This window comes from Mesitornis unicolor, unplaced genomic scaffold (assembly GCF_000695765.1).
Source record: "Mesitornis unicolor isolate BGI_N332 unplaced genomic scaffold, ASM69576v1 scaffold26757, whole genome shotgun sequence".
Lineage (NCBI taxonomy): Eukaryota > Metazoa > Chordata > Aves > Mesitornithiformes > Mesitornithidae > Mesitornis > Mesitornis unicolor.
The window spans coordinates 15757-33164 of NW_010197484.1; the positions used below are offsets into that span (position 1 = coordinate 15757).

At 34.2% G+C, this 17408-nt stretch overlaps 1 protein-coding gene across 1 annotated transcript in view; it reads left to right on the forward strand.

Annotated features, from left to right (window-relative positions):
- LOC104544070 (contactin-associated protein-like 4) overlaps window positions 1-16400 on the forward strand; it is a gene marked incomplete at its 5' end in the record, with an annotated part of 26275 nt that extends 9875 nt beyond the window's left edge. Inside the window, 7 exons of the mRNA XM_010188822.1 lie at window positions 338-577; window positions 2138-2362; window positions 3502-3635; window positions 4686-4773; window positions 11397-11615; window positions 11976-12047; window positions 16207-16400. Of these exons, the coding sequence (XP_010187124.1) occupies window positions 338-577; window positions 2138-2362; window positions 3502-3635; window positions 4686-4773; window positions 11397-11615; window positions 11976-12047; window positions 16207-16400 (1172 nt within the window). The remainder of the gene's footprint in view (window positions 1-337; window positions 578-2137; window positions 2363-3501; window positions 3636-4685; window positions 4774-11396; window positions 11616-11975; window positions 12048-16206) is intronic.
- Window positions 16401-17408: the final 1008 nt, after the last annotated feature.

The following is a 17408-nucleotide window of genomic DNA, read 5'->3' on the forward strand; positions in this document are numbered from 1 at the left end:
CCCTCCTCTCCCCTCCTCATAAAATTAACAAAAAAAAAAAGAGAAGAAAACCACCTAATCTCTGGATGTTGCTCTTTTCTGAATTAGTAGAAGTATGCATCATTTCTTGGTATCTTACTGCGCAAAATCTTTGTTTCCTTTCAAAATCTTCAAAGGTTCACTGTGTTTACTTGACTAAAATGAAATCAGATATGCTTTTATACCTAGTTATAAACATTTTCACATGTATAGTCTAGTATCTTGGAAATTTATAATAGGTTCTTCGGGGCTATAAAACATAAAGAGTTTTTTACACAATTTATTTAAATTTTTAAGAGCTCATATGAATTTATTTCAGGTGGAACAGCATCTAGGCAGAAAGGATTTCTGGGATGCATTCGTTCATTACAGTTAAATGGAATGGCCCTTGACCTGGAAGAGAGAGCAAAAATAACGCCAGGAGTTGAACCAGGCTGTCCTGGACATTGTAGCAGCTATGGTAACCTGTGTCACAACGGTGGAAAATGCAGAGAGAAATACAGTGGATTCTCCTGTGACTGCACTTTCTCTGCCTATGCTGGGCCATTCTGCAAGAAAGGCAAGCATGTCTTTCAGCTTTATCTGTTATTGAAAACAGGATCATACAGTCCAGAACAAGATCTTTACAGCCCTTTAAAGATATGTTTAAATGCTTTCAAATTTTTTATGGTTTACTTAATTTAAAGAAACATTGAGCTAAATTTGTTCAGTAAGTTTTGTTAAACATTGTTTTCCAGAAATATATTCAATATATACTATTTAAACCAGTAATCATATTACCTGAGAGGATCAGAATATTTTCTTTATTGTTGTGTCATTCCTTTGTTTCTTTTATATTATACTAAAGCTGGGAACTACATTTTTATTAATAAACTTCTGGATTTCTGTCTTAATCTCAAAACTAGAACTAAATTTGGAAAACAAAACCAAGAAGCAGAAGAATCTTAAACTTATTTTTATTGTAAGAAAGTGAGATCATTGGAAAGAGGACTGAACACAGGTTTTCAGCCTTTTTAAAGGAGTTCTTTGGTGATGGTGTCATACTGGTAGAGGAACATAAATTGTCAAGTTTAAATTTTAAGAATGGAAGTCTATCTAGAACTTTTGATATTTGCATATAGTTCTTATCTGCTAAAAAATATTTGCTTCATCCACGTTTTAAATCCACTCTGCAAAATACTCAGTGGCTTAATTGGCATAACTGCATGTTTCTCTCATTCAGTGAGCACAGCCTTTGTCTAGCTATCACAGCCATCATAAGAATAAAGGGCTCACCTGAAGTCCTTCCATACCTGTTGCTGTGGAGCCTATGCCACTGAAGGAGAAATGACCCTTTCCTCTACCCACACAAACAGCAGAAGAGACTAATGGTCATAATCCACGTTTATTATTCTGCAGAGGCAGAATGGCTCTTGTTGCTGTAAGTGTGGTAAGACCTAGAGTAAGAACTTTCAAAGAGAATAACTTTGAAAGAGAATAATTTTTCAATAAAAGTCAAAGATACTGGACCAGATTACAGAAATTTGCAGAAATTTTTCTGAATTGTGAAGATTGTCTGTGAAAACAGGATAGTTCAATACAGTTACTTTCAGGAGAAAGTGGCTGTGAAATACCATGTATCACAGAGATACAGAAGGTCTCTATGATTGATTCATCCAGAAGAAGGCCATAACCCAGTTTGTATTCTCCTTTTCTTTCTTCCACATGACCCGTCTCATTTCACACATATATGTTTCAGCTGTGGAGATGTTTAATCAATATGTTAGGATTCAAACTGATACATCCATTTCTCTGTAGTAGCAGTATACATATAGGAGAGGACATATTGGGCTTGAGGACATGAATAAACATGAAAAAAGTAGGAAGCACATTTAAAACTAGACAAAAAGAAACACTTCACAGAAAAGGTATTTAAGACACAGTCTAACTGGGTTTTTGCTCTAGCACAGGTTGGGTCTTACTCTTTTCTATATTTCTAAATACTTGTTCTATTTATTTTTTTTTCATCTTTATCACAGTAGTTAAGAATATATTTTGTTTTGTTCTGTTGCAGAAAGAAAAATAAAAAGATCTTTAGTCTTGTTTTGCGTGATGTTTAAAAACTGATTTCTTGTTTCAGAGATCTCTGCCTATTTTGGGACTGGCACTTCTGTGTCATACAATTTTCAAGAATACTACACCTTAGCTAAAAATTCTAGTTCTCATGCTTCTTCTTTTTATGCTGACATGACACTGAACAGAGAAGCAATTACATTTGCCTTCCGAACAACACAGACACCAAGCTTACTGCTTTATATCAGCTCCTTCTACAAGGAATACCTTTCAGTCATTCTTATCAGAAATGGTGAGTGTTCCAATAGGCCATCTGGAAACACGAAATTTCTGGAATTCCTTTAGAAATGCAGTAAAATATTATCCTTTTTTTTTTTAAGTTTTGAAATGAAACTCAAAATGTATGTGTTTAGTCTGCTACTCATATGGTGTATTGATTGCCATCTACATGCTAAATAATAAAATAAACTACTTTTTGAAAGTGCCATATCCATTTTTCAAATTAATGAGAGATCATGTAGTTGAACTAATTGCATAAGCTACTTACATACCTGTGAAAATACACATAATGTAACTGATGTTTCCATTTAAGCTGAACATTAATTGTGAGTTGAATCTTTTTTCCTCATGCTTTCTTCTATGTCTAGATTTTTATTTTTTTTTATTTAAAAAACCCAGAGACTGAGTTTAATCTATGAGTTTATCAAAGAATCTTTACCATCACGGTGGCTCTGTGTTCAAAGAATTTTCTGTACTTTGCCAGATGCAAATTCGGATGAATAACTGTAGTATCTTTTCCATCATGTGAGGTGGAACACATTTTACTGATGATTGACCTGTGCTTTGCTTTCCAGAGGATGAATAGAAAGTCGCAATTCATCTAGAGCTGGGAGGGAATTTCTGATAAGAAAACCATGTTGCCTCTGTGTTCTGCTGTGAATGAGCCTCTGTGATTATATGCCTACAGGCAGTATGTTGGGAGTTAACAAAAAATGGAAAGTGAGCTAGTAATTATTAACTGCATCCTAGTGGTCTGGACATTGTAAACATTATTCAAGAACAGTACTTGTAAGGTACTGAGTTTTGTTTGATAAATCACCTTGATATGAGCTACCAGACCAAGTCTTTCTCAGCTGAATTGTAAAAGCATTTACTAAAATTTCTGCACAAATTATTCAGATTTGTGTTTTATTCAGATTTTGTTTATGGTTATCTGCCACTACATCCTATTTCCAACTGTGCTATTAGTTTTCCTGTTGCCTTCTTTCATTTCTCATTTATGTCAGCTACTCACAGTTAATTCCTTAAATAAATAAACCATTTTTGTTTTACTCTTCAAATGCACCTGTGAAGAATGAGACATTGTATGTGATCTACACTGCCTGTTGTGTATGTAGTGTAGTATACTTTCTGCTTTATTTTTCCCTGCAGGAAGTTTACAGATCAGGTACAAGCTAGATAGCCATCAAGATCCTGATGTCTTCAGCATAAGTACCAAAAGCATGGCTGATGGACAGCTGCAACATGTGAAGATTAACAGAGAGGAGGAAATGCTTTTTGTAGAGGTAATTGAGTTAGACAAAAAAAAGTGGATTATCATAAAAAAGGTGAAGATCCAAGCAAAATTAAGTCAATAGATACAAGGCAATTACCTCCAAATAATCTGTGTTTTAATATCTCAAGTAAATCAAGCAAAGGTTAACAGACATATGAGGCATATTAAAAGTCTACGTTAGACAATATCTGGTGTTCATCCTGTCTGTATAAAAAGGCCAATACCTCCTTGACCTTTAAAATGAATATATAATGAACCGTTTGATGGTTAATTTTTCAAAATTTGTGATATGTATATGACTACTGTTATTTGTTTTGGGACATCCTTTTGGTTTTTGCTTCATCACATATTTCGAATTATGTATCAAACCACAATACAAATATTTTACCACCTAGATAAAAATTTAAGCCTATTGATTTGTTTTCCTTTGCTCCCTTTTACATCAAAGGAATGTAATTATTAAGGAAAAGTTTGTTGTCATTTCTTTGTGGAAACCTAATGACAAAGTAGAAATATTTGATTTGCTAATATTAGACACTAGAATGTAAAAAGTATTAATTTTTTAAATTAAATTTTTAAAAACACGAATGTTACAAGTTACTGGTTTGAGGTTAGAGCTGTGTGTCCTTAATTATGCACTGGTAGAAGGCTTGAAGGCAAGTAGTTCTAGAGGCACCCTGGGAGGCAGAGCATATACGATATAATGTTTGATATTTATGAACTAAATGTTGAGTACCTTTTTTTAATGAAAAGAGCCTTTTTCATGTTTTTGAAAATTTACCATTGTTATTCCTTTTATAGATGAAAATAAGAAGGAATCAGTCAAATCAATAAGATAAATAAAGCCTTATTAACTGGAGTGCTTAAGAAGTGCCACAGCTATAATCAGTGATCTGAGGAAGCTGATCATCTATTTCCTGATTAGTTTTTATGCTATGAATAACAAATGCTTCCCTCAGGTCCTTTTATTTTTAATCTTGATCTTATCCACATATTTTGCAAATTTTGACTAATATCTTTTCCATTATTTGCCTTTTTTTTTAACCACATCATTCTGCAGGTTAACCAGAATGAAAGAATAAAGTTTATTCTGTCTTCAGGCACAGAATTCAATGCAATCAAATCTCTCATACTTGGCAAGATTTTAGGTAAGTGAAAACACCACAGGGTTTTCTAAAACATAGATCAAAATGTCATTGTGGCACATAAAAATTAATAAACCTAATCTCATTGAAAGACATTTGTTGTCTTGGATTTAATTAGATACTAAGTCACAATCAAAGCAGAAACTTCAGTGCTGTTGGAATAAAAATATAATCATAGGTAAGTACTTCCTGAAAAATGATCAAGTGTATTCCATTAAAAATAATTTCGCACTTCTCTTATTTTGCAATCAAACATTATGAGACTCCCCTTTTTTTTACTCTCAGAAAAAATAAATCACTGTGAATGCATACACAAAGACCATAGAATACTATTAATAATGCACTGTATTTGAAAAACTTTCTGTGATTAGGTTTCGATGTAAACAGTTAGGGATAAGTTAATGTAAGCAAAAACTTTGTTGGAGTTAATAATAAAAAAAATCAGCTAGGACGAAATATTTTGTCTAATGATGATTCATCAAAAGCTGTCTGGATCTCTCTAGTAATGATCAAAATGGCATCTACCTACCTATAACTATCATTTTGTCAATTTTGTTCAAATAAAAAAGCCTGAATGAAAATTCTCAGTATCTTATTATTTTCATATTTGTCACACAGGGAAAAGTCAGTGATAGAGGTGATGCTGGTGAAAAGTTAAAGGATATTTCTCTTTCCTCTAAAGTAATTTAAAGTTTGTGTTGCTACATTCTCATATCAAGTAAAAGTCCATTTGTGTACTCACATTCTCATATCAAGTAAAAGTCCATTTGTGGACTTCCTCTACTAGCACCTTTTGTTGCAACAATATCAAAACAGAGCTGGTATAGTTTGTGATACATGGTAAATAAGGCTACACTGACCTTTTCACCACTTTGTAGTTAGGCTGATTCTTTTCACCTTTCCAGAAATGATCATGGGCTAAGTGTAGAATAAACAGGTTTACCAAAATAAGAATGATTGGAAAATATTGTATCTTAAAAGTTTACAATTTCATATGGCACAGAGCTTATAACCACAGACAAAAGCAATTCTGTTTATTTTTAATAAAAGTAAGTTTTAGCAGGAATTATGAACTTCCTTCCAGAACAAGATCTGGCAAGTGAACTACCACACTCTCTGACTCTTTGGTGCTTGAATATTTAGACAATAAACTGATTGCAAAAGAGTGATGGTTTTCCATTCTTTAAAAACCTCCTTAACTACGCTAAAGTGTTAACAAAAGCTTTTTATAGAAATAAATTCAGAAAACTGTGATATGTGACTGTTGTGGTTTAATCCAGCGAGCAGCTAAGCACCACACAGCCGTTTGCTCTCCAGCGCCGTGTCTCAATGGGGGAGAGAATTAGAAGGAAAAGATAAGAAAACTTTTGGGTTGAGATAAGAACAGTTTAATAATTGAAATAAAATAAAAATAAAATCATAATAATAAAGAATTGTGATGATAATAAAGACAAAATATAATATAATAAAATAAAACAGGACCAACAGATAACAAGGGATGCAACTGATCACCACCTGCTGACTGATGCTCAGTCAGTCCTCAGATAGTGATCACATCTCCCGACTGACTCCCGCCAGTTTATATATATAACATATCTAATGGCATAGGGTATCTCTCTGCTTAGTTTAGATTAGCTGTCATGGCTATGACAGGGACAGCATGAGGCACCAACAAAAGTCCTTGTCTTAATGTAAACTGCCTGCGAACGACAAGAACATCTTTGTGCTATCATACTATTCTCAGCATGAATTCAAAACATAGTCTCATAATAGCTGCTATGAAGAAAATTAACTCTATCCCAGACTACGATAAAGGAAAATTAACTCTATTGCAGCTAAGAATGAGCATAGTGACAAAGAAGAAATCAAGATTTCATCTCAACTTAATATAGACAATATATTACTTTACCTTGCTCTCCCAGTTTATGGGATATATTTATGTGTTTTATAGAGTACTTATCCTAAAGCAGATGATCAAAGTGGGTTTTTTTCTCATTCATTTGTATGTGGTTTAGTTTTGAGGAATTTTTTATTACGTACCTGAAGCACCCCTCCAGGATCCATATATCTACCGCTTTTCATATAGTACCTTTGGGAATAATGTAACAGCTTTGGTAAATCAATGTTTCTACCAATGTAATAGACCCAGATAAACTGTCCTGGCTATAACAGTAGAAAACACTGCTATGTTTTTCCTAAGAATCTCCTACCGACAAGCAAAACATCTTAAATAGTCCATCATGTCACCAGGTGGTAGGCAGTAAGTCTCCACCAGCTTATGTCTGACTTCTGTTTACATTCAAATGACGTAAATAGAAAAAAAAAGTGTACAAAATTAGTTTTCTACTCTATTCTAAATAAAAATTAGAGCTTAAGGCTTTCTGTCACATATATGTGTTTGCGCACACACAACCACACGCACATATATACACACAGAGACACAAATCAGTTCCAGTAAGAAGGCCTAAATTAAGCCAGTAAAATATTTGTACCCACATTTGAAATAAAATTTCTGTGTATGCAAACTATTCCATTGTATTTGTACTCGAATTTTCCTTTCTTATGTTGCTTTATTTGCCTTTGAAATTACAAGACTGTATAATTTAGTTCTATCTTTATGGAAATATCTTTGAGGATAAATAATCGCACAGCTTGCTTAAGAGCTATGATTATTACAGTTTTATTGATAAAGAAATGATGGAATTTAAAAACTTCCACTATGCTCCATTAATAAGTAAAAATATGGTCATAATTCTAATTGTTAATTTGAAAATCAGCCTTTTAAGACAATAATGCCCGAGTAATCCCCAAAAAATATTTCAATGTATCACATCCAGAATAATAGTTACTTTAAAAGTGTCAATTTCTCTTTATGCAGCTTTTTGTATTATATGAATTTGGGAATTGATATAGTAATAAGGTAGTAAAATTAAATCTTTTAAAGTTGGTTTAGAAAATCCTTTAATATAAGTATTTTAGTGTAAAATACACATTTTATTCAGCTCCTAGAATTCAAAGTACATGTAATTTTACTCCAGCAAATGTATATGAAACTTCTTAAATTTTTTTTTCATCTTATTTTTAATTAAGTCAGGCAAGCTTTTGAAGGTTTACTTCCAACACAGAAGCTTCTCAGGAGAATTACTTATGGAAAAAGAAAGTTTCCACAGACTTACAATCTTGGACAAAATAGCACTATTTAAAAAATCAGTATTCAGTGATTTAATAGAGATACTTTAATTTGATGAAACAATTCTGTTGGCAAAATATCTGCCTTCTGATGTTTTATTTTAAGGGTTTTTTTTCTCAGTCTCAGCAGTGTGGCAAATGACAATTCCACAAATAACACCTGCTTGTGACTCCTGACTGCTGCATTTGTATTTTTGAAAAAGTTCCAAAAACCCTCAATACTATTTATTACTTCCTATCGATCAAATTGCTTTCTTTACAGGCATTTTTATCAGTAGTAAACTGCTCAAACACATAACAAATTAAGGAAAAGGGACCTAGACCATTTTGAAATGTTTTAAAGGGTATACTTTCATGTACAAGAATCAGAAATATAATTGCTTAATGATATATTTTCTAGTAATTTATCTGCTCGTATTCATTTCAATCTGAATCATAAGTAAACTTCAGTAAAATAATGTTGCTTCTTCACATTAAAAACAAAAACAAAAACAAAGACAAAAACAAAAACAAAAACAAAAACAAAAACAAAAACAAAAACCAGCATAGGAACATTTATGTGTTCACATATTAACCATGAGGAAAAAAACCCAACCAACTAAACCTATATGATTCAACTGAAATCAGTGGGTGTACAGATGTGTACAGTTTTAACTGTAATAAGGACTTTTAATGAAAAAAGCCTGACCATAGTAACATTTTCATACCAACACATGCGTTTTGCATGAATGTGAGACTCATAGAATCATAGAATCATATAATATTTCAAGATGGAAGTGACCTGTAAGGATCACTATGTCCAAATCTCTCCTTCCCACAGGACTACCTAAAACTAAACCATATGACTAAGAGTGTCATCCAGACACTCTTTGAACTCTGAGAGGCTTGATGCCTTGACCACTTCTCTGAGGATCCTGTTCCAGTGACCAACTAGCCTTTCAGTGAAGAAACTTTTCCTAATGTTCAGTCTGAACTTCCTCTGATGCAGCTTAATTCCATTTCCTCATGTCCCTCCTAGCACTGGTTATCAGAGAAATTAAATCAGCACCTCCTCCACGAAGCTTGATGCACGCCAGGAAAGTGGTTGGCCCTTTTGGCCGCCAGAGCATGCTGTTGGTTCAGATCCCCTGATCTGTAGGGCTGCTCTTCAGTCTCTGCCAGTCCGTGTGTATAACCATCATCACTCCATCCCAGGTGGAGAATCTGGCACTTGCTTTTCTTAAATTTCATTCAGTTGGTGACTACCCAGCACTCTAGTCTATCCACATCTCTCTGTAAGGCCTCTTTACCTTTAAGGGGATCCATAGATCCTCTTAGTTTATTATCATTGGCAAACTTATTTAATATACATTTGACCTCTGCATTCAGATAATTTATAAAAATATTAAAGAAAACTCACCCTAAAACTGAGCCCTGGAGAACCCTACTGGTGACTGGCCATCAGCCTGTTGCAACCCAATTTACTATAAGACTTTAAGCCCAACCTCTGAGCCCATAGTAAACTTAATGTATTATGGACCTGACTAATTTTGAGACAAGATAAGATTGTACGAAAACATGAAAAATTTTGCAGTCTTCAACACCATAAAAGCGGAAAGATCAAAGCTAGTCTTTTAGCTGCAGCATTCTTATCTCAAAATGTTCTGTATGTCTGTTGAGTTTCAGTATTGTTGCACAGATGAAAGAAGGTTGAAGTAGAACTCAAGAAAGAAGGTCACCAATTTTGTGTTTTGTTTTTTTGGTTCTGTGGAGTTTTTTTAGAAGAAAATGTAGGTGGAGTAATTTTGTCTGCTGAAAATATTTGAATACATTTAGCAAATGAGTTGCTACAAAGATGCTTAAGAATGCATAAGTGCAGTTTACTATAAAATAAAGTCTCTGATAAGTTGAGGATGTGTGTGTGTGTCATTTTTAGTCAGTTAAATTTTACTTAAGCACTAAAGCAGAGACGGGTTTGTTTTTTCCCTAAAACATATCACTTTTATCAGCAATACTGCTTAATATAATAAAAAGTTATACTTTATCCTAGCAATATCTAATTAATGAGTGAGGTGAACTATAAAGATTTAAAATATCTAATTTCCTTTCATATTACACACATACAATGTTTACAAAATGGTTTATATAAGAAACTAAAAAACACTAGAAAACACTTCACTCTTGAGGATTTCAGTCCTACTTATAGAGATACATATATTTATCATAAAGATTTCTAGACTTCTTTTTTTTTGCACCTCAGATTAGTCTTTTCCTTAAGACATCCAGATCTAGCAGATCCTTCAGGGTGGTGAGGTAATCATGAGAAGCAGTATATGCTACAGAGAGAATAGAGGCAGTTAAACATCCAACATTTTATGTAATCCATCAGTGTAGGTGAGCAGACTCTTGGCTGACATCCATCTATCTAATATTACATCATCATTGCAAAAAGCAGACAGTAGCTGAGGAAAGTAGCTGCTGTGATATTTTGCAACATTCAACAAAAATACGTTAGCTAAGTTTTCATTGTTAACTAATTTTCACTACTGTATTGAGGAATTCATTGTACTTTAGTATTTAAAATTGCTATGTTAGCCACTGTAAAGATCACAAGTAAATTCATGGTTTCTAGGACCAGTCAGAGATGAAAATTAGTGATATTAAATTTTCATTTTATTTGCACAAAACTTGAAAAATTGCTTCCTAAAGAGTCCTCTTTGATTAATTAGTATTTCCAGAGATTTTATTTAAATTAGAACTGTTAAAGTAAATAAACTGTTTTCCATTTCCAGAGTAGTGAGTGCACTTGTGAGCATTAGCTGGTGAATAAATAAAGAACTCTGACAGGGTATATACATTCAGAAAAGCAGCTCAAGAAAGTGGGGAAGGTCATGGCATTATATTTAAAATGTATAGTAAATTGGAAAAACATTTATTTTTTAGAATTTTTACAGAAAATATCTTCATGGATTTCCAGGATCTTCATAGAGTTTTTGTTTTGACAGACCTGATGGTGATGGGATGGAGTAGAATTATGAACTTGTGGAAAGAATATGATCCAATAATATACATATTTATGAGAAGAAATCTAATAAAACCTTTATTTTTCATGAATGCTTGTTTTGTACTTACCTTTTCACTGAATGGAAAGTTGTTGCATTTTAAACTAAATATTTTACTTACATTTGAATCTTTTTGCTTTGGTACTTGCTATAGTAAGTTAAAAACATTTCCCTCAGCAGACTAGCAATTGTCATCTGTTTAAATAAAATGATTGAATGTATCTGACTGTCTTTTCATTAAAGACAGACAAGAAAGAGATTCAGTGACTCTACATACGTTGCTGTAACTCGAATATACTCAGAGGAACACAGGTTAATTATTCATTTATTCTTCTGCCACTTTATTTTGTACATATGCACTATGATTAATTGTGTTCTGTTCCTTTTGATTCACAGAAAACAGCAATGTAGATGAGGAGACTTCGAAGGCAAACTCTCAGGGGTTTACTGGATGTCTCTCTTCAGTGCAGTTCAACCACATTGCTCCTTTGAAGGCTGCACTGCACCACAGCAGCTCAGCCCCCGTCATTGTAAAGGGACGCTTCACTGAATCCAACTGTGGTACTTTAGCTGGAGCTGAGTCAACATCAAGTGAAACAACCAATTCATTTGCAGGTAGCATATGGCTATCACTTGTTCTGATCTCTGAAGCAAAATCTAAATAGAGTAATCATGACACGAATCACAACTCTTTTTTTTTTTCCTTATGTGTTACCATCCCACAAGTAGTTTGAAAAATAATTTTCTTTTATACATGCTTACTTCTTTTTCTCTAGTCTTTCTCTTTTCCTCTGAATGTTTATATTTTTCTCTTTAACTCTGCAAAGTATAATCTGTATCACTGATTTTCTTTGCATGCATATAGACCCATACTACTGTCACTGTGCCATACTATACATGAGCTGTAACCATGTGAGAATTTCTTGAAAACCCTTCTTCTATTTGTTTGTCACTTTACACTTTTTTCTGCTTCAGATCACTCTGGACCAATAGATGAGGGAGAGCCCTTAGCTAATACAATCAGAAGTGACTCTGCAATTATTGGAGGTAATAAGTACTATAAAAACTCCACAGGAAACTTTTTTTTCTAATAACTATGAGTCTTTCAATGTTGAAGTGAAATCAGTTTAGTTTTGTGTGTATAAGGAAACTAATATAAAGGCTTCATGTTATTACAAGTAGTAGACAGACAAAAATTAAACATTGTTTTAAAATGGGATCAATAGCTCTCATATTTTCTTTACATAAAATTAAGCCATAAGTGTTCCATGCATTGAGACGTTCTACTGAAACACAAGTTACCAAGAGCAGGTTTCCAACCTTCCTAATACTAGTGTCTATGGCTTAAAAAAGTGCTTGGATATGCTGTGAAAAGTAACATAAGTTTAAGAAAGAACAATCTTTGCTCCTTGACTATGCCAAAAAATGACATTTTGCTACACAGTCAAGTTCAAAATCTTCTTTAGTATGTCTGAGCAACACAGATTTTTCTTGATAAAATGAGTTCTAACAGTGCTTGAAACAATCCTTTGACAGACTGATGTAAGTTTCATTCTGGTTTTACATTTGGAAAGCAGCGTACTCTTGAACAGAATGCCACTTGCGTTAATTAACAGCTCAAAAATAAGATCCATGTTAAAATAATAACAATAAAATATAAGTACTCTTGTTTTGAAATACCATTTCTGCTCTATCTTCTCACTATTTCTTTTCTCAACTTTTATCAGTTCCAATAGAACTCCAAATGATCATCCACAAACTTTTTTCAAAACATTTATTTTTAACAGAGGAATAGAGAAAGGATGATGTAGAGTTCAATTGCTCCTAAAGTTACAGTCCCTTTACTTCACTGGCCTATCAAAACAAATATGCCATAGACCTTAAGTTATGTATCTTGTGTTTAAAGTACAGGACTGATAATCAGGATGTGTACTTTCCATTACTGTGTCTTTTTGACTGACTTGAAGTCAAGATCCATCTCTGATGTAGTGGGTAAACCTACAGTTCTGTCTCTTTAGCAGAAATGAAGAGTACTCAAGTGAGCCTTAATAGGGAGAGTTAGGCACTTGAGGACCCTCTGGAGAATTTAAATTCCTGTTATTGATATTGGAGCAAATGGCTATGTCAGTTTGGTTTTCTTCTTTAGAGGAATTATATTGTCTTCTGTGACAGTCTTCCTCTGTGAGAATTCCCAGTGATATTTCTTCTCTTGGCAGGAGGTGGGAGAAGGAAACTTGTTTTCACTCATGAACGCACTATTTTTCCAGTATATTTCACTGCTTCAATTTCCATTAGTTAATTCAACAGAAAGAGGGCAAGGAAGGGAAAGGTCATCCCTTCCACCTTTTAAATTCTGAATAGCTTTCCTTTCTATGGGTTTTAAAAGCTTCAGCAGACAAACAACATAGTGGGATTTAGTAGAATAAAGCTGCCAAGGCTTCTCACTGAGGATAAAAGCATTTAGGTCTATGGAAGGTGGAGTTAAAATAAGAACCTGCAGTGACCTGTGTGTCTGCCATTTAAATAACGATATCTGCTATGGTCAACAGCACACTGCACGGTCAGTGACCTTTAACATGATAGTGCTAAAGATACTAAAATAAGAGGCAATAAAACCCAGAATCTTCCTTGCTATGAAGTGATACTTATGTCTGTATATTTTTATATACACAAACTTTGAGAATTTTACCACTGAGTTCAGTGAGATCAGAATTTAAAAATACAGCTTCTGAGATCTTCTGTCTAACTCTGTCAAAAATTACTTTGCTGTTTCAAAAGATAAGTATTATTTTACATAAGTACCTGTACTTTATGTGCTAGGTAATTTAGTGTGGCTGGATATTAATAAGTATACTAACAACGAAGTGATTTTTGAACTTTCAATTACAGTACTTATATTCTTTTTAAGATAACAACAGCACAATTTTATTGTTATTAAATACATTTGGAAATATATACTTACAATTTTTCTACTGCTTAATATGGTTGTTTTAAAGTCAAAATAAAGCAACACTCAGTAAAGTTTAATCTAAGTAAATTAATAAAACTGAAAATTATACCAATTCAACCTCAGACAAGGCAAGTTTATAGATAAGCCCTGATAGGTGACATGTACTATGACTGCGAAACAAGGGAATGACTGTTCTGTTTAATCTAAATAAGAACAAGATTTACTCAGATTATAGAATCTTTTCCAGAGAAGAAGTTACCATACAAGAAAGTTTATATTCCTACCATTAAGGATGGCTGCTCATGTTAAAGAATGAAAAAAATTACAAGTGCGTAATTTTGGATAGTCTGCTTATATTTACAGCTTTAAGGCGCTATGTATATTTATTTTTCTTGCAGCATTAGGCAAATTATGCAGCAGATTGTTCCTTTCTCTAGTACAGCAGAGCTACTGCATTACAATTGTTTCCCAGACTGTTTTGTACTTTTTTCCTCTCTCCAACCCAGTTTTGCTTTCTACCTTTTTGACAAGCACCTTCTGTTTCCCTTTTGTTTCATTTCTTCTCAAATTCAACCTTTTCCCAATCATGCTGAATCATGAACTTGAGGACCTGAGAGCATCATGAAAGGATGAATGAGAAGAGAGGAGATAGGCTGGAAGTCTGTAAAGTCATGCTTATCTCTGTGAAAAGTGTCCCTTTTCTTACTCTTCATAATCTGCTGCAGAGCAGCATGACCTAGTAACAACTGCATATTCACTTTAGTCTCATATGTGTAAGTCATGTGGCACATATGGTACCCAGTGAGTCCCCTGTATAAAGCTTGTGCTCCTTCCACTTCACATTCTAACTGATCAGGTAGAACACCATAATGCTTGTGGCTGTACTGAGGATGATGTTACCTTAACAAACGGGGCTTTAAAATCTGTTAGAAAAGGAAGCTTGCTTACTATCACCTGTGTAGGCAGAGAGCTTGCTTACTTATGAAAGCAAGGTCATGTAGTCATGAAATGTAAAAACACACTTAGGATGTCAGAACAATTGCCACAAACCTGAAGAGAGGGAGTCAAACCTATGTTATTCCACCCTGAAAATATAGTGAGCTTTGATTTTAGTATTTTAACCAGTGTCTCTTCATTACAACGATGCAGTTAGAGAAATGTGAGCCCTTGCTAATGTAGATAATTAGAACTTCTCCATGCTGTTATGATGTACCAAAGGCAGTTCAGTGGCGATTTTCTTCCATGAGGCTGAAAAAAACATTAAAATTTCTGCCCCATTTGGCCTGATGATAGGTGGCTATAAACACTGGCCAATTTCCACTGGAGCCCCTGTGATACACTGTTTTATATTTTCTTCTATGAAGTCTCCTCACTAACTGTATTGTTTAGTCAGCACCAGTAGTCTGTGATCTGAACTAATTTGTGTGCAGTGTTGGATATAAATGGGGCTAATTCTGTGCAACCATTTTTACTGCAAAGGATCTGAGGCTTGGACTTTGTGGTGTACACAGGCAGAGCTGATAGAGGACCTGGTCCAGAATTCCAGATTGGTACCTTTGTCCTCACCTTGTTCTGCCCTGCCTCTACTCTCCAGATTCCTTCCCCAGAGGTGGAGCAGTGACAGGATTGCTGATTGGCAGGTAAAAGTTGATGATGGGAAGCATATCCCCTTCCGTTCTGATGACATGTGGTATAAAAAAAGGGTCCTGAGTGACATAAGTGACTGAGGAAAGGGAGAGTACTTTGTCCAATACTCGTAGGAGTTAGGGAAAAGGAGAAAGTAATAATACTGCCCTTTGTGCCATCTCATTGTCTGCCAGGAAAGATCCTTGAAATTAGTAATACTTTTTCTGTCAAGAAGTAATGCTCTGTGCACAGTTCCTCATCAAATCTGCAGTGGCTTAACTTCTCAGTCTGGCAGAGATCTAGGGGCTGATGGTGAAAGAGGAAAAGACACCCTCTTATTTACAGTACCCTAAGGCTGCTACTGGTCTTCCATTCAAAAGTTTCAAAAATTGTAGCATTCTGTGGATTTCTTTTTTTTTTTTTATTACTCGTATGCAAAATTACAAAACTGTGAAGCTTGTACAGTGCTGTTTCTGGTTTAAAAGCAGCTATGGCATCTTATTTCTTGAGCTTTGTGGCAATCCCCTCTAGTATGTGATTTAGTAATTTCTTTTTTGTCCCACTCTCTGTCCCATGAGTTATTATTTGTCTATCCTTTCTCTTTACTTTTTTTCTCTCTTCTTCTCCTAGGTGTGATAGCAGTTGTGATATTCATCCTACTTTGCATCACTGCCATAGCCATACGCATTTATAAAAAAAAAGGCATATACACAAAAAATGAGGCAAAAGGATCTGAAAATGAAGACAGTGCTGAATCTGCACTGAAAAGTGAGCTCAGCATGCAAAACACAGGCAATGAAAATCAAAAGGAATACTTCTTCTGATTGGCATTCATGATTTGATTTGATTTAATATAATAATGTGACAGTCTGACTTTCTTGCTAAGCAGGGGGCTCTCAATGGACAGAAAAAAGCTTTTGCACTCTACAGTAAATGCAATGAATTTGAGACTTATTATACTGCATATGTTCAGTCTATGTGATTGCTACAGGAGCCCTCTTTAAATTACATGCATTCCTTAGCTATTATACAGTAAATGCATTTTATGTAACAGTGAACTAGATATTGTAACCAATTTCATTGTTGGTAGTTTCCGACTGTTCTGATGTGACCTTCTACAGCTGAAGTTTAACTTACATACTGAATATTATTTTTGAATGGGAAAATTGTTATGAAGTTATTCCTATCCTTTCCTTTAAAATTTGTTCAAGGTGAAAGGTGAATTTTAATACTTTGTGTTACTAAAGAAACTCTGCCGTGTTGCATTATAGTGATCCCTCTTACTTTCTCAAACTGAAAATAACTTTTGAACTGCTGTTGGCTGGTGTCAGCATCTGCTTGTGAGCCATAGAATTCGGTGTTCAAAACAAACTGCACTTCTTTCCCCTGGGATGTGACCAATGTTGTCACTATCCCTTCTTTTTGGCAAGCCTAGCAGGACTTAAAACTGCAGGATGTACAATGTGTTGAAATGCTGTGAAATCCCTTTTGCAATAGGTTTTCACTTATGGTTAAGTCATGGCACCAAGAGACTCATGCACATTCTAGTAATGTTAAATGAAATTAGGATCACAAAAGGCAAGACATTTGCTTGGAAAGATCAAGTATTTTATTAATAGTAGTTAAATTATCATGAGTGAAAACACCAAAAGATGATGAAAGTTATTGTCCCTTGAAATTAGTAATACTTTTTCTGTCAAGAAGTAATGCTCTGTACATTATCTGGGATGTATTCTCTGAAAACATTGTATCTCTGATCTGCTTCAGATATCAAGATGAAGTTGTTCTAAAACATAAATGATATTACTACTACTACTACTACTATTACTACT